Source organism: Limulus polyphemus, unplaced genomic scaffold, assembly GCF_000517525.1.
Source record: "Limulus polyphemus unplaced genomic scaffold, Limulus_polyphemus-2.1.2 Scaffold2336, whole genome shotgun sequence".
In the NCBI taxonomy this organism is placed as follows: domain Eukaryota; kingdom Metazoa; phylum Arthropoda; class Merostomata; order Xiphosura; family Limulidae; genus Limulus; species Limulus polyphemus.
The window spans coordinates 45,272-69,635 of record NW_013667946.1 but is presented as its reverse complement, the minus strand read 5'-3'; the positions used below and the strand labels follow the sequence as shown (position 1 = coordinate 69,635).

The 24,364-nt window shown below is 31.5% G+C and overlaps 1 protein-coding gene across 3 annotated transcripts in view; it reads left to right on the top strand.

Annotated features, from left to right (window-relative positions):
* Positions 1-8,870, top strand: part of LOC106466663 — a 78,314-nt gene extending 69,444 nt beyond the window's left edge. For 2 of the 3 annotated variants that reach the window (XM_022394726.1, XM_013926955.2), the window contains 3 exons: positions 4,642-4,776; positions 6,747-6,927; positions 8,269-8,870. In XM_022394726.1, the coding sequence (XP_022250434.1) occupies positions 4,642-4,776; positions 6,747-6,927; positions 8,269-8,621 (669 nt within the window). In that variant the 3' untranslated portion in view covers positions 8,622-8,870. Of the gene's footprint in view, positions 1-4,641; positions 4,777-6,746; positions 6,928-8,268 lie in introns of those variants that run through there. The other variant, XM_022394727.1, reaches the window with a different exon arrangement.
* Positions 8,871-24,364: the final 15,494 nt, after the last annotated feature.

The following is a 24,364-nucleotide window of genomic DNA, read 5'->3' as shown; positions in this document are numbered from 1 at the left end:
ATCATAATAGTTTACAATAGTGTTGTGAGCATCTTTTAGATTGGAACTTCCAGTTTGAGAAATGCTGTTTTGGAGCTTAAATTTTCCATCAACGTGTTTCACAATTAAATTTTTTCATTTAGGGTAGGTTGCCAGCTCTTAAACAATCTTCCTTGATAATTTACCATTCAAAGTAAAAGTTTTATCTCAGATTGTGAAGAAACAACATGTAACAAACCCTTTGTTGGTTTCTACTTCTCACTTATATGATTTTTTATATTTTCATAATTCATGAAACAAGACTTAAGTTTTTGATTTTACATGGAACTCATTCTCTTCTTCACTTACTGCTGTAATTGATTTTTTAAGTCATTTTTTTATGTTGTGAGGTCTCTTATTTCTTGTCATCTCCAACTTTCATTTTAAAATCTTTGACTTGAAACTATTTTGAATCTTTATTACACTTGGAACATCAGATTTCATTCTTTTATGATGTAGTTTTGTTCAAGCTTAATTCTGCTCAATATTGATTTGGCTTACATGCTTTCAAAATGAACCATACATTATTTTCATGGAAGTTGTTATACTTGGATACAGGGTTCCCATGCTTCATGGAATTCTTTAAAAGTTTTAGAAATAAAATCCTTTCCTGAAAAATTCTTAAAACTCCTGGAAACTTGAAATAGTCCAAAATTTAATTTAACTACTTAATTATCAATGTACAATAAGCTTGACATCAAAATGTTGTTTATAATTCAAATTTTTATATTATCTAAGTTTTAATTTACCAATTTCAAAAGGAGGTATTTATGAGTTTTAGAGTGTAAAGCTAATTAGAAACACATACAATAGATATTGACAAACCAGAATATAAAATTTGAAAATCTAGTCTTCTTGCTTTACTCAGATATCGCTGTATTTTTCATGCCCAAATGACACATCCTCCTATCTCTGGAGAATATGTTTCTTTACACGTTTGTTATATGTCTATTTTATATTACCTGCCATAAGTCAACACTTCCTTTGATATTCATTATGTGTTGTAGTGGTTGTTCAGATCCAAGTGGCTAATGGAATTTTTTAAACTTATTTGTAATTTATTTAGAAAGCCAGCTGGATTATAGTAGTTTTGGGACATTATATTCTTGTGTGTGTGTTATATTTTTTGTGTTCTAAAATGCATATTTGAAAGCAGCATGAATTATTTTGTGTACAATCAACATTCTGTGAGAAAAGTAGTCTTATCAAAGTATGTTCTGAAGTACAAATAGTCATATAGCTGTTCCATTGTGATATATAGAGTTTCATGTATTTTGAGATGGTCTAAAGTCATACTGCAAAAAAAAAAAAACTGAAAGATAGCAGATGTGAAAGGCTAGAAGCCTAGGCTGTCAGGATAGATAAGTGTAGTTGCCTGTTACAATCTGTTATCATTCTAGAAAAAAAAAAGGTTTTTTGATTTTTGTTTCATATAGTCTGGATGGTTCAGTATGTAAGTTATTAAAATTAAATTGCTTGCAAATCAGAATATCCTTGTAAGGATGTATTCTGTGGACCAGAATGGCAGCAGTACTTGTGCATGTGAAACTAATTTCTCATTATAGTAAAAATTAAAAACACAGTTTACTTACCTAAAATACAGGCAAAATTAAAAACTAGTCCTGTTTTATTAATCAGTAAGCCATAGTTTTCATAATTGATATAGTTAATCTTTTCATTTTTCTCTAGAAGTTAATGAAACCATTGTTAGAAATAAAACTTTCTCAAATTTTCTCAACATTAGCATTTCAAGTTGTAGATTTATTCGTACTTGTTTGATTGAAAGTCTGAAGAGCCTAGTCTGAATTTCTTTCGTTGCTATTGATATCTTTTTCATCTCCACTTTCAAAATCCTCATCCAATTAATTTTCTTTGAATAATGTTTCATTTTCACATTTTGAGCAGCCACAAGCATCAGTTTAAATCTACAACTTTCAGTTGGCAAGTAGATTGTAGACATTTGTTTTTTGTTTGTTTTTTTGCAATTGCAAGAAATTAATTTTAGAATTGACTCTGGAGGCAGCTTTTCCTTCATCCAATCAATTGTTAGCCTTCCGTTCTCATCAACCTTCCAGTTGTGCTCCATTGGGTCATAAACTAATGGCTTTCTGGTTGTAGTTAACTTAAATTCGTACCATTAGTAGTTTGCACTTGCCAGGTGACAGTTCAGGGCATCTTTGCTAAATAATATCTGCTGAGTATAAGGAACCTATTTTCTATTCTAGATTGACTTATATCAGAGAGTATTAACATACATGAGTCTCATTCTTTCCACCATAAACCTGAAAAATATACTCTTCAGTGATTCCTTCTAATAGAACAGGAGACTCCCCTGATGATTTGATTACTTCAACAAACCTACTAGTGAAGCTACTTGGGTATGCAAGCCAGAAAGGACATTCTTCAGACTTTACTGAATTTGACTGTTGGAGATATTGAGAATACACACATTCTTTCTTGTGACAGTCTCAACATATATATATATTGGGATTTTTAATTTCATACTGTAATATAATGCAAAAATGCCAAAAACCATGTCAGACGTTACAATTGTAACAGCATGAAACCAAGCTTGGAAGCATATTTTGCACAGAGAAACATTTTTGCATCAGCCTTTTCCTATGGACTTTTTAACACTTTTATCTCATCCCTTTTGACTCTTTGGTTTGACCAGTATATACCAGGTGATAACTAACATTCTCTGGCCAGATTTTTCTAGGTAATGCAAGTCCTCAGACTAATCATCTGCAAAAATCTGAACTAACTATTTTGTTGTTCTCTGGGTTAAAAAAAGGTACTTGTGGAACTGATTTGGCCTGCATTGAACTCTGCTTGTAACAATTTTTCACTCTAAAGACTTAAAGAATCTGTCCACATAGTAGTCAGAAATGAAAAAAATATGCTAGGCAGCTGCCTTTTTGATAACCTTGTTAAAAGTACAATCAGAAATTTGCCCAAACATCACAAGCTCTTAACAAATCTTTTGAAACATGACCATGTCATTAAATATGAACGCTGTGGCTTCAGGTAGTTTCCACTTACAAAATGTTTGATCTAAGGCTTGAAAAAGCTTCGATTTAAGCTCATAGTTGAAGATGTCCTTAAGAATGATATCTCTTTACTCTTTTATCATCAATAATCTTGCAAATGTTTACATATCTGACTTCACAATCACATTTTCAGTCTTTTTCATATAGAAGCTAGTGTTTTTAAGATTAATTTAATGAATGGGGTTGTAAAATGATGTCTTGCTTGATTCAATGCAATCAGATACAAATGTCTTCAGGCACCTGCTGTCTCAAGTACTTGCTCTAAGAAAATCATTCTGGTCATCTTCACAGGCAAAAACACCAGAAGACAGGCTGACAGTTACCTCACTTTTTATCAAATGGATTGATCTACTGTTTGATAGTTTCATAACAACGTTTTGAATTTTGCTCATCATTCAATTTTCATGATGCTTCCAAAGATTTTTCCCAAGAGCTGTTTTTATATCTGAAGATATGGATGCAGTTTCATGGTTTGAAAATATCCATCTTTGCACTGTTTCTATGGGTGTACTGAACCCAGTTATACCACCAGAGCCCTTTTGCTCTTTGTTTATTGTGTGCTCGATCACTTAATCTGGTGGTAGCATGCTGAACCTACCAGAGGATCTTATTTTGTTAACGTTCCCTTATTTGAATTCACTGTAGATGTTTGATCAGTTGAGTTAATCACCCAGTTCTGATGACAAGTATATTAAGTATGGCTACATTAATGTAAAGAATTAAGCCAATTGTCTAATTCCATACCATTGTTTTTATAAACTATGGAGAATGAAGCCAGTATTTATGATGTTACTTTTTCTCACATATCTGTTTAATCACTTTTTGTGCACCCATACACTCCTGTGCATTTGATTTTTTTTTTTTTTAAATGTGTGGTTTAAGAGTGATCTCAGTCTTTTATAGAAGCTTCTTACAATGAAATAAAAATATCAGATTGAGCAAAACAAACGTAAAAAAAATCTAATAATTAGTGAAAATTCTTATCATCTAAGAACACAATAGTATTGTGCTTTATAGTTTTATTTCCATTTCTTTAAATATATATGTATATATATATAGAAATAATTCATAAATATATGATAATGATAATTCAGACTCAGTTTTAAAAAGTCTAAAATTGATAAGAAGGTTTTTAAGTTTCTGTTTGTTCATGTATTTTTCTTTCAGTTTTTTGATAATGGCAAAATTTCATTCTTAAAGAAATATGAAATATTGTGTAGTATTATTACTCTTAGAACTTCTTTCTTGTGTGAGATTTCTCAAGTGCCACCAGAACAAGTCTTACAAAGTACTATATTTCATGCATTAGAGTTACTCGCGTATACAGTCAAGTTGAAATGGCAAGTACACTTTGACTTTAAAATAGTGTGTTTAATATTTGATTTTTAAAGAACTGTAAACCAAGAGAGAAATTAATTGTAATTTTTACTCTACCTATTTGAAAAGCCTAAAAATTGATAAAAAGTCGTGAAAATAGAGGTCATAACATGTCAGAATTATACTCCTCCTTTACTTAAACTTTTAACTAAGGTTTTATTTCAGCTTGTTGTAACAAATGGTCATTGTTTTTCAGACAGAAGCTGAGTTGGCCAGACAAAATCCAGGTAAAAAAATATCAAGCACTAATAACATTCCTATTCCTCGGCTGCCTCCAAACCCTTCTCGTGTTGATCGTTTAATAGTTGATGAATTAAGAGAACATGCAAAAGTAAGTTAAAGCCTTCCTTCAATCATATATATTATTTAATCTACATAAAGTCCTTATAATCAAATAGTTCACAAAATCCCCTTTCTAATGGTTATAAGTATGTATGATTGACAAGTAAACATGAGTAAGTAAGTGATTTCAAAAGCATGAAGAGTTTGGTGGAGCTTCTGTGATGGGTGTAACGAATTTATTGATACGTCAGAAAACAGAAAATATGAGAGATTTGTATGTTAAATTATGGCTTGTCAATATCTGTAGTTGGTGTATTTAATTGGTGAAAATTCTGAAACCTGTATAAGGAAAAAAAAGCAAATCTAAAAAGGAGAATCCATAGCAGAGAGATATCATATGAAACAGAGGATTAAAATTTACTTAAATATTAGCATGTGTTAGAATTCAGTTCCGCTATAACGACATTCACTTGAGGGGGTCTCCTCTTGTAGGAATTTTGCTTGGTTGTAAATGTTATTATTTTATACTTAGACTTTCTGGTTGACTTTTATAAAATGGATACAAATAGTGCTCTTTCAAAACCCATGTTAAGAAAGAAGAGTTCAAAACATTTTCAAGAGTGTTTTGAAGGAGGGAAGCATAAAGACACAATGTATTGTTGTGACAATTAACCTATAAAACCAGCCCTTTGTATAGTCATATACCTCATTAGTAAATAATGACTAAAAAAGCAGTCTAACATAATTATTTCATTTGCTATTTTACATTTGACGTATGTTAGACATATATCAATAACAGATGTGGTATTCCCATGACTATAATTTACCTTTCTTATACATTCAAAAAATACACCACAACCATAGCAAAATGTATAAAATAAATGACACACGTGTCACACAGCACTCCCAAAAATATTTTAGCAGCAGTACCAATGATGCTCATATGCATCATGATACGGATTTTAGTTGAATAAGCATATATGCCCATAAATATGCTGTCTGATATTATCTTGCATTATTAAAATGCTCTTACTAAAAAAAAAAACAATGACACCTGGCACGAGTATTGATCTCCGAGACAGCAGTGGATGTGTTGAGGAGCAATTCTAAGTATTCATTCATATTGTCTCCCTTACTTAAATAATTTAGACATTTGTTAAGAACTTTAACATTTTCTTTCAAAATAGCACAAAGGAATTTAAAAGGTGTAATTTTGTACTGAAAATATACTGTTTGTTAAGTTTCTAGAAAGGGATTTTGTATTAAAAATATAAACATGAGCTATTACTATTTCACTTAGTTTTTTGTGCACAATAAGTATAGCACTTTTCATTAGGATGCAGTCAAAAGTAATTTTTTTACTCTTGTTTCTCATATGAATGAGAAATTTGTGAAAACCAAGGATTATTTTGTTCTTTAGTTATTCTTAACTTCTCCTGCATATATGGGTATTTCATTCCAGCTGAAAGATTCTTTTACTGTGTATGTTTCTTCATTAAAACACCAAAAAAGCTATAAATAACCCTAGTTATAGCATTTGTTTTTTTTATTGTGTAATATTGCAAGAAATAGTAATAAAGATAAATAGATGTTACTTCTAAACTGTTAAGCTTTTGAAATGTCAAAAAACATGATGCACACAACAAACTTTCATTTTTGTTTCCATTTAGCACAAATTTTAGAAAGTTAGCATTATTTTTGTCTTAAGTAGTGAGAAAACATGAGTGTAATTATTACACTTATACATACATTGATAAAAATATTTTCAAAGTGTTTTGAAAGTCTAAACTACACGTGCATGTGGTTTGTATCTTGTATAATGAAACCAGATGCCTAATTTCTGGAAAAAATTATGTTTTGTTAACTCTTCATTTCCTTTTATAAAGCTACCTTACAGAAAAAAATTAAGAAATCACTAATAATTGGGCATTACTAAGAAGATTACATGTATCTATAGGTTAATTATTTAAATCATTAAAACTTTTTTAACATCTAATTGAAGCCTCTTTTATTACACAGGTTATTACTTTAATTGCAAAAATGGAGCAACTGAGAGCCTCAGATATACACAAAAACATTCATAAATCTATGGAAAAATGGCTGGAGGCCATTCGCAATGTTCAAGCTCGTCGAAGAGATGAGATCATTAATGCGACCAATCGTCATCGTGGTGGTGGTAACAGATTCCAAGAAGATAAAGGTAAGATATCATGTAGTCATTCTTCTTCTTTGAAATTAACACAATCCATTTGAAAAAAAAAAGTTTACTATTAGGCTACTGTAGTATTTATATTATTTTGATAATTATACAATGAGTAATCTCCAAGGTTCTTTTCAGAAATTCAAAGTGTCAGTAATGTTTAAGTTTTTTTTGTCCCTTTATTGCACTTATACCATCTTTTTCACATGAGTACCTGTCAGTTAATTAATTGTGTAGATTTATTATGCACAAGACACTTTGCAACCTCTATCCATCCATACGTGCCACAGCTTGCCTGGTAACTAGTGATAGCTTGATAACCCTTAATACATTATACTACTTTTGTCTACAAAAGACTTGTAATGTTTACTAAAAGCTTGCCAAATCTCTTAAAGATACAATTACTACATTAAAAGCTATAATAGTATGTATACCTTCATGGTTATATGATGGTTAAAGTGACTGAGCCCATATAGAGAGAGTTAAGCTCATTATATGTTTGGTCTGTCACCTACTTTCATGAAACATTTGTAATTTTATATTTGTATATTTCTATGAACATTTTATTCACTATAATTGAGGCTTTGTTCAAAATAATATCTAGTTATACATATCAAAATGATATTATATCAATATAGGCTTGCTGGTAATTTTTTAAAAATTGAAACTAACCAGAAATCCCTAATTTAGCAGTTACTGAAAGTATAGCAAATTCCATAAGAAAATCTACCATGACACACTCAAGTAACTCTTGTTTAGATGCAAATTAACTTGAAAATTGGTCACATATGAGAAAGTAATTGTTTGTTTGTGTGATCTTTGAGTATCAATAACTATACCAGTTTCAACTCTCACTAAGCGAAGTGTTTGTTTCTTTATGTCTCCCTAAGTTTTTTTAAGTAAACAGTTATTTGAATTAATTACTATATTAATACTTTTCTTGTGACTTACTATCATAGATTTAGTAATAAATAACTTACATAATTTGATGTTGTTATAGAGAAAAAAATGAAGATTGCTATGATTTGTTTTGTTTTCTTGAATTATCAAAAATCTATTTTTGAAGCATGTTTCATGGTTAGTAGTCATTTTGCTGTTTCATTACATGTTATGATATCTGGATGTTTAAAAATACAGGCTAGTTACTCTTCCAATACAGGCAAAATAAAAATAAAGATTGAAGTAAAACATTTCAGTAACTTATCAAAACACAGCATACTAAATGCATATTTGTTAAAACTGACAAGCATATCAAGTCTCTGAACAGAAACAGGTTTGAATTATCCTCTGAAGTTTATTTTGTATGACTGAATGGAGTTTTTTTGTTTTGTTTTTTTGCAGTTTTCACATCCAGAATACCTTTCTCTGCAGATGTTATTGCTTTGGCAGCAAGTATCAATGAACTGAGTAAAGCTTCTCGAGGAGCTCGCACCTCCATGTGGTGTGCCTTAGTCACAACCATTTTATTCAGTGTGGATCCAGATCTAGCATCATCCCAATCCTTTTCTGATGATGCTCAACTAAAAGAACAAGAATCTCTTTCTTGCAAGACTTCTAGCGAGTCATTCCTACCAGAAAAAAGCACCATATCGGTCACAAAAACTAATATAATCAGTCCATTGCCTACAGTCGATGTAATTGCCTCTACAGCTACACCCTTTAATCCTGTTATCATGTCACAGAAGAATAAATAATCTCTCAACTGCAATTATAAGGTGAAGGGGCATGAAGAGAAGAGTTTTCATGTTCTGTCTCTATTTTTCACTACCAAAATATTTATTTACATAAGTTCACATTCTTAAGTGTATACAACTTCCTGTGTATCAAGTTATTGTCTTTGTTTTTCCAAATTTTGCGGTGAAGAATGGTGTTATCCAATGCTTTTTTTCTTATTGATAAAGTTCATTTAAAAAATTAATAATTGTTTTTTCAAAATATGTTGATACAGATATTTTCTATTAATGCATTGGAAATTTGTTTTGTCATATATAGTATTTGATTCTTACTCATTGTATTTATAAAGCTTTATTTCCTTTGAAAGAATAATTCTGAAGAATCCAGACTTTCATAAAGATATCATTTGTTTAGTTAATATAGTTAATTTTATTGTCTTACATGTCATTCTTTTCAAATAATGTAAAAGTAAAGCTTTCACCTTTTGGTTGATAAATAGAACAATGGATTTAAGCTAACTAATTATTCATATCCAGGTAGATTCATTATACAGGTATTTTTGAAATTTATAGCTTGCATTATTTAGGTCTATAGTATGTGTAACATTTACACACTATTTTCAAATGGATATGATTAATGTTTATGATGCTTTAGTGTATCCACTCTGTTAGACATTGCTGTGATGTGGATTGGTGGACCTTTTGTGGATGTTGGATATATTTCCTAATGATAGTGCTTGTATGTGATAAGCTTTATCTTAGATAGAGTCAACAGTTTGTTAAGTGCCTCAATATACCCTACTCTCTCCCTTTTGTAGCACAAGTAGATGTTGTTTTTAACATTTTCTCATAAAGTTTTATAGATTTTGACAAAATATAGCATGCGGCTACGTAAATAGTTCAAATGAGATTCAAGAAAATATTGATGTTGTTTAGATGTGATGTCACTCTCAGGGTTTCATGATGTTATGTCCCACCTTCTTACAGAAGAATTGAAGTTTTACTTTGTCAGAATTCATTGTGAAAGTAAAATGTTATTGTAGACATCTATATCCAGTGATCTGTGGCTAAATTGGCCATGTGAAGTTTGAATCAGATCTGAGCTTTTTATGGTTATTTAGCACATCAGTTGGTGCCAAGTATATATATATATTGTTCATAGTTTTGTGGTGTAATCCAGTCATCTAGTTTTGCTACAAATTCGTTGTTTCATGTAGTATAAGTGATGTGGCCTTTTAGATAGCATTAAAAGTTGTATTGGTAGCAGATTTTAATATTAGCATATAAGTATTTTAGTGGTTATTAAGCAGGAGTAATCTGCATTGTTATACAATAACTTAAGATTTGGAAGTTTAAATGTCGTGTTTTTAGCTCAAAATGAACTCTTCTCCCTCCATTACACATTGCTTATAAAATATGCAAGTACTTAAACAAGAAATGTTGTAAATGATAATTGTGTAGGAAAGTACTAGCCCCTCTTGTAAAAAAACTTTTATCTGTGGTAATAGTAGCTAGTCAGAAAGTTTGTGCAAAAAACTTAATTTATATTTTCTATCAAACAATGCATCAAACCAATACTTCTGAAAACCATTTATGTAGATGCAGTTTTAATAATTATCAGCAGTTGTGAGACATTAAATCTTGAGAGGTAAAAAAAAAAATACACGTTAAACATCTTTCTTCTTTTTTTTTTCTTTTTTTTTGTACTAAAAGGTCTTCAGAAGAAAAAAAACATTTTATGTGTTCATGCAATGCTCAGTAGATTAAAGGTAGCTAAAAGGATAGGAGTTGATTAAAATCATTAGAAGACATTTCTTTTAAAATGTAAATTATTAGTTGATACATATCTTTAAAAATCTTTTAAAGAATCGTATTTCGTAGTGCAGAAGTTCCAACCTGTTTTACTACTAAAATAAATTAAATGTGCAGTTGTCGTCAGTAGCAACATATATAATATCTGTAAGAATGTGATAAAAGTTGTCGAAGTATTAAATAGTTTAATCTTGGAAGCATGCCATATAGCTATGTTATGTATGTCCAAAAGTGACATTAGTGGGCTATACTTACTTAAATATTTGTTATACAGAAATAACATATTTTCTCATAGTTTTTTTTAATTGTAAGTGACAGTTAGAATGTTTAGGATTTTTTATATTATTTGAATGAGCTCTGAACAGCAGATTCAGTTGATTATTCAATGCTTTATGGTGCCATACGTATATTCTACATAACAAGACGTTTGTTACATTTGTATATTTGTAGCATTTCAGGTAATATCTGCATTTTGCTGTAAAAAATTTAAAAGAACAAAAAAATTCATATGTATAAGAAGAATTTTTTAAAGAATAAACAAGGTTCACTTAAATGGCCATTAAAGAAGGGGGAAAATAGTCTATGTTAATACAAAATAAATATGTATAAATAAAAGGTTAAGTTAGAGGAAAATCACTGGTAGGATATTAAAAGAAAATGAGTGGTTTAACTAATTTTTTTTTCTTATTCTTCTGGTTTTCAGGATTTATTTTGTACTTATTTTGGAAAAGCATTTTTTTCAAGTAAATCCTGCTTGTTTTTCCAACCTTTTTTTAGGTAAAGAATTCCTGAAATAATCTGTTTCTAATTTAAGTAGATATGATTATTAGTAGTAGTATTGCTAAAAAAATAAAAATCTTTTATTACTACAAGTTTATGTTGGTATATTAGTAAGGACAAAGTAGATGCTTATACATACAAAACAAAAATATTGGTATTAATTTTTCCATGTATGCATTTAAACAATTTTGAATTATAAGATTGTAACCATACATACAATTGACAATCAGTGCAGCTTGTAAGTGATAACAGGACAGTAAAAAAGGAAACTAGGGGATTGTAAAATTAAATAATGATTATCAGTGGCTCAAAATTACATTCTCTTTTGCTATTGTACTCTATATATAGTCTTGCACTCCTCCTTATAACTTAAATATTTGTACTCATAGTACAGGAGAATTTATTTCACTGAGCTGCTGAACCATATAATATGTCCAAAGAGGTGAGTGCTGTGCCAAGAATATCAGTTTTGTGTGTTTTAAAGGTGTTTGTTAATGTTTTAAACAATTGACAGCTTTATAGAATCAGAGTACTTAATTTTCACAAATGTTAGGAAATTGGCTTCTTTTTTTTATATATATAAATGTAATTTAGAGTACAGTGGTGGTGCTAATTTTTATAACTGCTTTAGTTATTTTTAGTTAAAGATTATAATATTTTCTTTCAAGTTTTTCCCCCATCAAGTTGAATGTATGGTACCTATTAACCTTTCTTTTGAAGTAGTATAATGTGTAGAAACCATTAATGATAAAATAATTGCAGCTTCACACCCATAGATCCTTAAAACCCAGTTGTAAGTACGCAACTACCCATTTCTCACTTAAAGTACTCCTACCGTGGAAATTTTAAATGTGTATTTGATGAAATAAAATTTTGATAAATATAGTTGAAAAGAAAGAAATATTAGTTGTGGGGTAATCTACTTTCACTATTAATTTTTCATATATTCTGTCTGTCAAGGTGTTCTCATTTGGTGTTTTATAACTGTTGATTAGAAAGGTTGAGTAACTGTATTAGCCAAGTAGTTTTATTAGATCTTTAAAATATGAAATTGTTAAACTAATATTTGTCTTAAGATGTGTGATTGGTGTGTTGTGTATTAATATAAAATCTTTGAATACTAAAGTAATAGGATTAATTATCATATCTGTTTATTACAGGTACTCTTGCTTATTTTCTCTGGTTACAGTTCATATTTGTAATGCACTTTAAAACTTGTATAGGTTTAGGTAATTTAAAATGTTTATAATTATCTATAAAAATATCTTTATTATAATTGTTATATGATCTAAATGCATTCAGAAGGCTGCATTCAATTAGGCATTGGCATTTATTAATACTGCCTCATAAACATTTTAGTAAAATATTTGTGTGCTTAGTTTTACTTTATTGTCTTTCTTTCAAGCTTTTCAACCCTCTTAATTCAAACTAGAGCTAAGAATTGAATCATGCAGTATCTCTTGGCTGTTGTTCAACAGCTAGGGGAGTATCTTTAAAAGTGCCTGTTAATATTTGAATTAGGACATAATAATAAAAAGATAAAATAAACAGATCATTCACTTCAAAATGGACAGAAAAGGTTGTATATTTTCAGTTTATGAAAATGTGGACATGCATGGTGTTGTATGTGAAAATAATCTAATGTTTTAATTTTCTGAAAGTAAGCTGCACCAAACTCTGTCAATTATATATAATTTATTTTAACTTTTTCATTAGTTTAAAAAAATTATAAGGCAATTACAGTATATCTATGTTTCAAAATATGATTTGTGAAAGTTAGCAGGTACAGATTAAGGACAATTTTTTACTGACTGAATGAATTTTGTTAATGTTAAAAGATTTAAGACACATTTATCTTTATATATATTAGATATATATATATATATCTAAATTCTTAAAAATACATTTACACCTAATACTAGTTTTCTTATTTTGTTCTAGTATCTAGTCCAATTTAATTTAGTGTCATGTGATACTGCATTTTGGTACTAAAATAGTACAAAAAGCAGACATAATTTGTAGTAGGAAATTGTTGATGTAGATTATAAAAATGAATCTAATCTATCTCTTAATATCTGTACTGTTAAATGTATTTACTTTTGAAATAGAATGGAGTTTTAATGGGGTGGAATATATGTAACTATTCTTATGCTGTAGTGTTAAGAAACTTGTATTTCAGTAATACAGAAATTAAGGGATGTGCATAACTTAAGAAACAACCCTCAGATCAGGGCCGTAGGAAGCAGTAAAGCCAGTCAGGTCATGGCCTGACCACTTTTTCATGACACTTGTTGCTACAGCTTATGTATTAAAACTTGCTTCTTTTAATTCAATACATATGTTGTGTGTATGCAGTATTTGTAGTTAAAAGGCTTAAGATTCAATCTCATAGCATTAAATTTTCAAAAATTTTTTTGGGGGGCATGCTCCCAGACCCCCTCTAGAAATGGCAATGTGGCATTGGCCTGACCACTCCAAAATTGCTTCCTACAGCAATGCAGATACCCTTGTTTAGTCAATAATTTTTAATTAAAAACCATGCTTATAAGTTTTTCTTGTATTTTCACATACTGTTTAATTTAGTTAAATACTGTCATGAAAAAAAGTTATATTGTTCCTGGTAGCTGTATGTTTATAAATAAATGTGTGTGTGTGTGCATGCAAATGTGATTTTTATGTATGAGATTAAGCATTTTATAATATCTCTGACAGTTCTAAATCTGAACATTTCTTTTAGCTGGTGACTAGTAACATAGGTCTTTTACTTTTAAATTTCAACAAGATGTCTTTGTAGAAAAGTTTTCTTTTTTTTTAAGGAAAGAAGTATGTTGCTTATGGTTTATAATTAGAAGAGCCCTATTTTTTGTGTTTTTAGTTATATATAAAAGTAACTTCTAGTCGCTTGGTTCTTTATCCTGTATTAGGACCAAAATACTATATTGATTGCTTTATATTTAATCTGCATGAATAATGTGTTTACTTCTGCATTCCTGCTAATAGCTGACTATTCCATATTTAATGATGTTCATAACATAGAAAACTATAAATTTTTTAGGAGTGGGAGTTTGTTAGATATATAACAATGATATTGTTGATGTGAGTTCCCATTTGATCTCTGACATTACTTGTTCTTTAACCACTTCATAAATAACTGGTAATATTTTCTTATATGAATGTGGATTTGTAGATGGCTGAAGTATTGCTTTACACTTAAAAGTTGGTAGATACTTATTGCAAACTTGCACAAAGTGAAATATTTTTATTGCAATACTGACAATAGTGTTAGTGTTTAATGTGTAAATATTTGATATTTATCTGTTTCAAATATGATGTCTTGTAGTTTTTTATCAAACGAAGAAGAAGTAGCTGTGATTCTAAGGTTCCATCAAAATTTAGTTTAAATAATTAGGCAGTACTTAAATGTATTATTATTATTGAGTTTAGCATTCTAGTTCTTTTTGTGTGTGATCTTTATTTTTCTTCTATCTTGCATTCCATAATTTGAAATTGTTATGTAATTATTAAAAACTTGATCTTTATGTAAACGTATTAGGCTTAACAGCTGCAGATACCCTGGAAAACGTTTTTGTTTATACCTAAATTACTAAATACATGTTGAAAATGTTTTTAATTCGTATAAAATGTTTCTTTTCAGTAATCTCACTGGTGTTTTAAATGAAGTTTCTTCAAAAGTTTTGAAGTTCATATAATAATGCTTTAGCAAATAAAAATAATATTGACATGAAATGTTTTACAATTCAACCATGTGTGTAGTAGGCAGCTACAGATTTATACAAACATAGTCCAAGGCATCCCAATTGAACAATAGTAATTTTATTCCCGAAAATGCTTCTTTTTTTTCATCCATTTAATTATTTCTGTTTGCCTTATTTAAAGATTGTGACATTTTGACTAGATCATGCAGTTGGCTTCCCAAACCTCAGGTTGTCATACTAAAGTACCATTCTAAGTAATATTATGTTACATCATTTCTGTGAATATTTTAGATTATTTCACTAAATTTTTCAAAGAAAACAAGAGAAAATTGTTTTAATAATAGTTTTATGGGCATAGATATTTTTTCCAAAGCAAATGGTTAAAAAGTTGTTGGTGATTAACTATAAATTAAATTTCTGATTTGTTGCAATCGTATTTAACTATAAAGAATACTAGTTTGATTAGAGATTTATAAATAATATAATCACTTTGAATGCTTTAGTGAAGACTCGAGCTTCACAGTTCCTAGTTGTTATGTTAAGAAATACCTTGCCTTTTCTATTCAAAGTGCAACGAAGTTTGTTTTCATTTCCAATAATTGAGCTCATTGGTTTGTGATGTTAAACAACTAATTCACCTTTAATCTTTCTAGTTTGGAAATTAAAGAATTAAACAATTTAAGTGCACAACATGTCTTTGTAACTGTCATATCCTCCCTGCAACAGATAAAAAATACAACAACAGATCTACAATACACACCCAACTCGGAACTGTGAAAAATATGGGTTGTTAGAGCTTTTGTCTCAATTTCTGCCAAAAATAATGCAGATGTTATCCTTTTTTTTTTTATTAGTATAGATTTCTAGATTTAAATGCTTGTTGTCTTTCACTTTCAATTATGGTATTTCTCGTTATCTGATATATATTATTACAATGTAATGTTGGTATAAGTATCAACCTTTTTAAATAAATATTGCAGTTTTTAAAATTAAAAGTTTGCTGTGTATTATAAATTTGTATGATTAGGTTAATTACTGTAATCTGCTATGTGATTCATATATCAAAATAAAAGTGCTTAAAATGCACAATACTTTTTACACTTCATTAATGTGCTTACAACTCAAAAATTAACAACCATAATTTTAGTTAAATTTGTGGCTAAAAAAAAGGTGGATTATTTATATTAAAACAACTTGAATTACAAAATTTATCATTGAGTTAAGTAAACATTTATGATATGCAGTTATGTCTGAATAATCTGCTAGTGGTTCTTTGAGAGGATATACATTTGAATTTCTAAAATAATCATTTATTTTTGCATCAGGATCTATTAGAAACTGTTGTACTAAAGTGTGTATCAAAAGCAAATTAAAATTCTACCTTACTTGCTTATTCTTTTAAATGATCTTATATCTGGTTGCATGTTTATACAGACTGTTCACTTTATTAGGTTCTTTTAATCATATTTGTGTCTGGTGATTGCTTGAGTTCTGTAGGGCTATGATATGTTGACAAGATAGATAAGAGCTTTCAGAAAGGGTGTGATAGTGAATGCTTGCTTAAGAGGAGAATCTTTATCAAAGATCATTTCTTTGACTAATGTTCAAAGACATATTCATGATTTCATAAAAACGAGTAGGTTCAAGAACTCTTGATACAAAATGATAAAAACCCTATAACCCAAGTGCTTTTAAAAGGTGGACCTTTTTTATTATTTCATTCAAAAACACATGTCACTAGTTTTTGTAACAATGGTAATCAAATGAGAATAAGTCTTCAAATAAGAAAAACTGTTGCTGCCAACATTGGCACTTTACCAAAGGAAAATATAGTTGAACAGACTTTTAAAGGCCACCACATGTGTTTTATAGTTAAGAAATTCTTTCAACAGAAGCCATTATTCAATTGTTCTAAATGAAGAACATTACAGAAACCTCTCATATGGTGGCCAACAACCAGTATGAAGACTAATCATCTTAAATGCAATCAGAAATTATAACTTTGGTGGGGCTTACAGATTAAATTGTGAATAACTGAAAGTTATATGATCTGATGAATCTTGCACCTTACTTCTTTGTGTGTACTGATGGTAGGATAGAACTTTAGAGAGAAACCAGTAAAGGTACTTGACCCTGCATGTGTTGTGCCAACAGTTCAAAATGCTGGAGATAGCATAATGGTGTAGTGAAAATTTTTGTAACAGATATTTAGTTCTTTAATTTTTAAAAGGATGAACAGCATGTATGATGTACTAGAATTTGTTTAAGCATGTCCACTCTGCAGTGCTCAGTTTTACCTGGTAGATAAGGGCTTTTCCAAGACAATAATTCAACAATCCACCATACTTTTGTTGTCTGAAATTTATTTGGAAAGCATGGCATTTAACAACCTAATCCTTTACTTGTATTACACAATCCAGGCAACTATTATAGCCAAAGATGTGAATCTTAATTATATGTTTTATCAGAACAGAATAATAGGAATGAAAGAATGGACATTCAGTTTTTACTTAAATGAGCTCTACAAATAATTCTTAGCTACGCATTAATAAATCAGCCAATATAAACGTACTTTTAGCAGTGCTTTTTAACCCTTTTAATACTTCATTTTTAATATTTGTGAAGTTTCCAGTACTACATAAAAGATCTATCATGCTTGTTAGTGGACGTATGTACATTTAGACTCCATTTTTAACGTAACTGCTGTGTGACAAATAGCCATCTATCAACTTCTTTGGTCCAAAGATAGATCGAAATTGTGGACATGCGGTCATTATGCCTAGCAAAAGCTCTTGAATTAAGAAAGTAGCTCTTCCAGTTTTTTTCATATTAAGTCCTCACTTTGCCTGCAACCTCCTCCTCTGCAAGTTTTGTGTTTTCTTGAAAAAGTACCCTTCCTTCTTAGTCAAGATTTTTGAACGTTACAGTACCAGAAAATCAAATAGAAAAATGAAGTACATAAAAAAAACAACTAAATAAAGTCAAAATTATAACTTTAAATTATAATTATGGCACCAAATTATAACTTGATAACTAGTCTCTTGATTCTGGTACACTAATAATCATGTGATAGCTACAAGTCATCTCAAAATGCAGGTTCCAGAAATTTTATGCAGATAATTATGATAAACACAGACAGTAAAGATAAACAAGTTAACATAAGTGAGAAAGAATTTATTCATTGGCAGTGCCTGTGTCTGTACTTGATGACAGTTTTCTTACAATTGAAACTGGCTACTGGAATGTAGAAAAGGCTTCCTAAACATGTGAATATAGGACAAGGACAGAATAAAGAATAATACACATTTGTATAGAACAAACGGAAAGGAAAAAATAATGTAATACTGTACTTTCAAGTCATACCAGGATCCTAGTGTAGTATCCAACAATTCTTAGATTACCTACCACAAAGACTATTCTAAATTGCATAGACAAGGGAAATAACCTCAAACTCATGCTACTGGTTAAACCTGTACTAGTGTCTATGACACCCATTGAAATAGGCTTATCCAACCACTGGGAGGGGGCACAGACATTAAGTCCAACTGGTATACGTTTCTGTGGGATATCCATTGTGGTACATAACAATTTTATAAGCAAAAGGATAAGTGCTTCTCTCTGGCCATTTTATAAGGACATCATAACCTGCATGGGCATTTTAAGAAAATATACATTAGTAACACTCGCTGTCGAGAAAAATTACAGCTAGAATCATTTTAATTTTGTATAACAGGACAATATATCATTAAAAAAAATCTGTGTGCTGCTTAGATGACTGACTTAGATCTAACACCACTCATGCACTGACTTGGTTATTCCGACTGTGCTTCTGTATTACGTTATTCAATATGTGCTTGATGAGCATTCCCATGATGCACAACAAAGATCACTCATCTACTTCTTGGTCTTCCAACAGTTCTTGAAGGGGGAGTTTTGGTATCCGTTCACCAGTGAAATCGCCCACTTTATGACAGCTGAAATAGTTCTTACCTCAAATCCGTGTCCTGATACAGGACACGTCTGCATTTCCGTGTTTCACTCCCAGATGATGCCATATGACCATGTCATTTTCCTGTCCAATAATCTCTTCATTGTGCAGTATCTGCATTCAGGAGGTGTGAGCATATGACTTACATGCACTACCACTCATTCATCCACCACCTGCAACAGCACTGCCCTATTTCTATTGTATCTGGCACTGGTATCCAACAGGAACTCAATCATACAGCAGATACACTAGCACAGACATTTCTTCTAAAGCATGGTTCAAGGACAGGAGTTCGTACTTGTACTCCTCAGTCCATCTGAAATGCACATCAGCTTTAGTGACATTAGTGCAAACATTGGTGTGATAATTATTGTCCATTGCAAACCATGGACAAGACTCAAACATTTGGCCAAATACCAAGACATCATCCACATATACCAGGTATCTCTCCCATTAGAGCCCTTTAAATCATAAATAAGCTGCATTAGTTTATTGAAAGTAGCTGAAACATTACACACTCCAAATGGCTTGACTCCGAGCTCAAAGAAACCATCCCATGTGATAAAAGTAGTTTTGACTGTTCTCATCATCTAGTTCATTTTGCGCCAGTATCCAGAGGCCAATTTTAGTGCTGAACCATTGGGCAACAGAAAGGCATCATTGTGTGTTATGTCATTTTACAGGTGAAAATCAACACCTGTTATTACCATTTTTCTTCCTGATGAACATGCTTTCTCAGAAGATTGTATAATCCCTTCTTTAACATCTATTTTGTTTCACTACTGACTACATCTCTAGTGCTCCAGGGAAAGCTACACAACTATTGTTTTATAGGACTCACAATGCCTGTTTGTATGTGTTGGCGTATAATTGTAGTTCTCCCCTTCCTTTCTGTCTGATTACCATCATAATCATCAGTAAGTGCTTCCTGTCCTGTCTTCTAACAATACAGCTCCTGATTATGGCTGTCATCTTCCAATGGCATCTCACTCTCAATTCTCGGTTCAGCAGCTAGTCGTCTTTCTTCACTTAAAACTCCATACCGCATGCCCAATCGTCATCCTCATCTTCACTTACCTGTGCCTGCCATCTATTGGCAAAATAGCTATTGTTGGAAGAGTGTATCCACCAACTACACCTCCCTTCATGAAGAAGTTCCCTACTGCTCCACTGATAGTCAATTTCTTGCATGAGTACATGCTGTCTCACTCACTGATGAAACAGCTTGTGTTGGTGGAGCTCGTCCATAACTGTCAACATATCTTAGATTGTTGATTGAGGATGTGCAAAAATCTAGACACAATGCAGAAAAATACCTTAGTGATTTGCTGGTTAAATATTATGAGATATTTGTACAAACAAATGGATGATTAGGTTGAACAATAACTTGTTATCACATAGATACAGGCTATGAATGTTCAGTCAACCAACTGCCATGCTTGCTTCCCTGAAGCACCTGAGATGTAACCAGCACTGAGATACAGCAGATGTTAAAGGACAGAATTATACAAATTTCAGATAGTGCTTTTTTAACACCTGTAGTAATTGCCAGAAAGAAGGAAGATACACCAATGTTCTGTGTTGATTTTCGATGCATTTCAATTGCTTTGAACAAATGAATGTCTGTACACATTTGAAGTCTCCCCATGATTCAACAATAGCTCTGGCATCCAGATACTGGCAGGTCAAGTTGAATGACTTGAGCAGACCTAAGACTGCTTTGGCATGAGAAATGATTTTTACAAGTTTCACGTCATGTCATTTGGTCTGTGTAATGCATCCACCACTTTTGAGAGGCAGTTTACATTAAAGATACCTGGTCAATGTTAACAATATTTTGGTTTTTGGTCACACATTCGAATTTGCAGTTTAGAACCTGAAAATGGTATTCCGACAAATAAAGGAAGCAGGCTTAAAACTGAAACCTGGAAAATGTGTCATTCACACAGAAGCAAAATTTCTCAGTCATATTTTAGGTAGACACGGAGTCTCTACAGCCCCTGCTAAGATAACAGCAGTAAAAGACTGGCTTTGGCCTGTGACCAAGCAAGAAGTCCGCAGTATACTTGGTTTTGAATAATATTAACCATAGTCTGTTGCAATATAGCAGCCCCATCGTCAGATTTTACTAAAATTGAGATGCACTTTGGATGGAGTGAGGAATGTAAACAGGATTTCGGATCCCTAAAGCTTACTTTAGTGGGAGCTTCGGTGCTAGCATATCCACAACAAGGAAGTGAGTTCCTATGATAGTAGAATTGTAGCAGTGTTATCCCAGTTGCAGGATGGAGTAAAACATACAATTGCATATACTAGTCATAAGCTCATGGCTCCTGAACACGGATACTGTACAATAAAGAAAAAACTCCTTGAAGTTGTCGTCTTTGTAAAGCACTATCAACATTACTTACACAGTAGGAAGTTTACTACCCAAGTCGACTATGCTTTGCTGAAATGGTTAATGAGTTTCAAAAATCCAGTAGGGATGATAGTAGATTGCAAGAATATGTCTTTGTGCATGGAAATTTGAAATCCGTTCCATTCATCGAATGTCCTAATTCCGAACGCCATGTTGGAGTTGAAACTATTTCTGCTATATGATTATCAATTTATACTAGTCAATAGATGACATGAATAACATTTTGGGAGCTGTGGGAAGAGCAAATGAAGGACTCAGATTTAGCATGGATGCTCCTTGTCATGGAACAAGGTGATGTTCGGCCAGCACAAGTAGAGGAAAGTAACATGGACATGTATAACTTGTGGCATTGGTATGGTCAGTTGCAAGTGCAATATTTTATTTATCAATGTTATCAACCACCAAACCATGGCTTTCGGACTGTGTTGCAGCTAGTTGTTCATGGAGCTCCAAGGTAAAATATTTTCCAGACACTGAATAACAAAACGATTGTAGGTCACCAAGATGTCACCCACACTTGTGCTAACATTCATTTACAGCTCTACTGGCCACAATTGAGATATTCGACACTAGTGTGAAAACTACAATGTGTGCCACCCATAGAAAAAAAGTAAGCCAAGAGAGGTAAACTCCAACAAAAAATTGTTAGATATTATTGGTTCACTCATAGAGACAAAATGTGGTTATTGGTACATACTTGTCACCATCAACTGCTTCACAAAATGGGCTGAGGCTTAGCCATTGGTTAATGCTTAGGCACAATCCATAGCTGATGTGTTAGTGAAGCGTAGGATAACATGGCTTAGAACACTGGAAGAGACACACTTGAATGAGGGAGCTAATTTCAGCAGCAAACCATTTGTGTAACATTTTAGGAGTTATGAAGGCATAATATAAACCTTTTTATCATTACAGTGGATAGTTACCACAGAGCTGTAATTCAGCTGTTGCACAAACAAAACTAGATGATAATTTCCACAGTTTGCCTATCCCTAAGATACCAATACCCGAATCAAGATTGAAGACATATTTTTAGCAAGAAACATGACTAAAGCGAAGTAAATGAAGCTTCTCTACAATCACATCTAACTTGTCACAATGTGCCAGAACAAAGTTTGTGTTAACTGGAGTGACGGTTTTTCACACAGTACCTGATACAAGGTAAAGCCAACTAAACTACTGGTTGCTACAACACACATTAGTTAACTCAATATATCGTTCATGTATTGTTCATGCTTTTCTGAACTAGCCTCCAAAACACTGGGTGCTAGCTAACTGCTCACCTCCATCTCTGTCTGATGTCCAGACACATCTTAGACTACACTAATTAAATTAGACAGAGCATTTGAAGCAATAGTTTGTCACTGATGAACATGCTTTGAGATTATTTAGCCCCTCTTGACTAATTGTTAATTAGAACTCGATTTTGATAAACAGTATTGAAAAGCTCTTTTCAGCAATAGCAAACAATAACATGTTTAGTCAAATGAGGTGTAATTCATTTATTGATAAATTAGGAGATTAAATACTGCAACTAAAAAGAGCATTTAGTTTTATTTTCTGATTGTCCTTTGCTGCATTTGAGTGAATTTAAGAGCTTTTAAAACACATTGGCGATAATACTTGTAAGGTCTTTAAAATAATTTTATCATTCAAGTTGTATAACTCCTGTTCTGAGGAGCTGATAGCTTGGAACTTGATGTGTTTGGTAACTTATTTCAATTCAGAAGGTTGAGTAAATTATAAAAATAATTTTGAATATGCAAGTCGACAAGTCACAGCTGATATAAGGTCGCTGTATAACAGATCATATCAGATCTACATTTTGATATTATTTGGCGTCTTGTAGGTAGTATGGTTACACTGAAAACGTATCATTTTTGAGAAGAGTATGTAACAGCTCTTTCCGTCAAAAATATTCATACACTTAGATCACCTAAATGTGTTTATATTGGGGACTTAAAATTTTCAAAATTGGATATTCCTTATACTTAAAGGTTTTGTAAAACCAAATAATATGGATCAACTTGAGGCACCAGGATCTCTAAGAAAGAGACCTGCAACAAGTCGTACCTCAACAGTGATAAGCAAAGTGTAGCATTTTGTAACAGGTGAGAATCCTAAAACATAAAGGTTAGTAGCAAAAGGTATTCGTTGCCTTAGGCAACAGGATACAATACTATAAAAAATTTACACCAGGGAAAGTATAAAAAAACATGTGTTCACAAGTTATTTCCAAAATATATTAGTTTAACCATCACACACCTCAATCACCTAAAGAATGAAATAGGCATTCATGTTATTTCATACACAAACATACGCCTTTGGACACAGCACCTGTGGACTTCTGTGTGATCAGAGTGTTAAAACAAGTACTGGGAAACTATTGCTCTCGTACACTAGATGGATTATGGAAAGCTATGGGGAAGCGTGGGTATGCTTCAACATGACAGTCTCACGATGGGGCCTTTTGGAATAGAAACTATGTGCTTCAAGGCTTTTGATAAGATGCACGGTCATCAGATACATCATGATCAAACATGGCAACAAGGACTGTATCTACGTAGTAAGGCTACCAAATTATAATGTACTCAGCATCTTTATACACACACATACACTTCATGACAGTACAGAAACTTTAATGATTGTTTGATTGCTTTATTCGAGGTATCAAGAAGGAATATTAATCATTTGGTCATGTGGACATAATGGTACTTAGAAAAAATTTTCGATGTGTTACACATTACAGTTTCAAATAGCCTAAAACTGAGTTAAATTGTAATTTAGATTTAGTAGTTAAATAAATGCCGATATGTATCCAATTTATATTTGCCAACAAGATTGATGCATACAGTTTTTCTTTTTTTTAAAAACACAAATATATTTTAATATACAAACAATAATACAATTTACAACAGAGGTTATTACAAATAGTTATTATGAACAATTATTTATATACAAAAGTTTTACAAACTTAAAATTAATATAAAGTCTTCTTTCTAATCTGGATCTTTCTTGATGTCTTATTGAGGGTTCACGATGAGTGAGT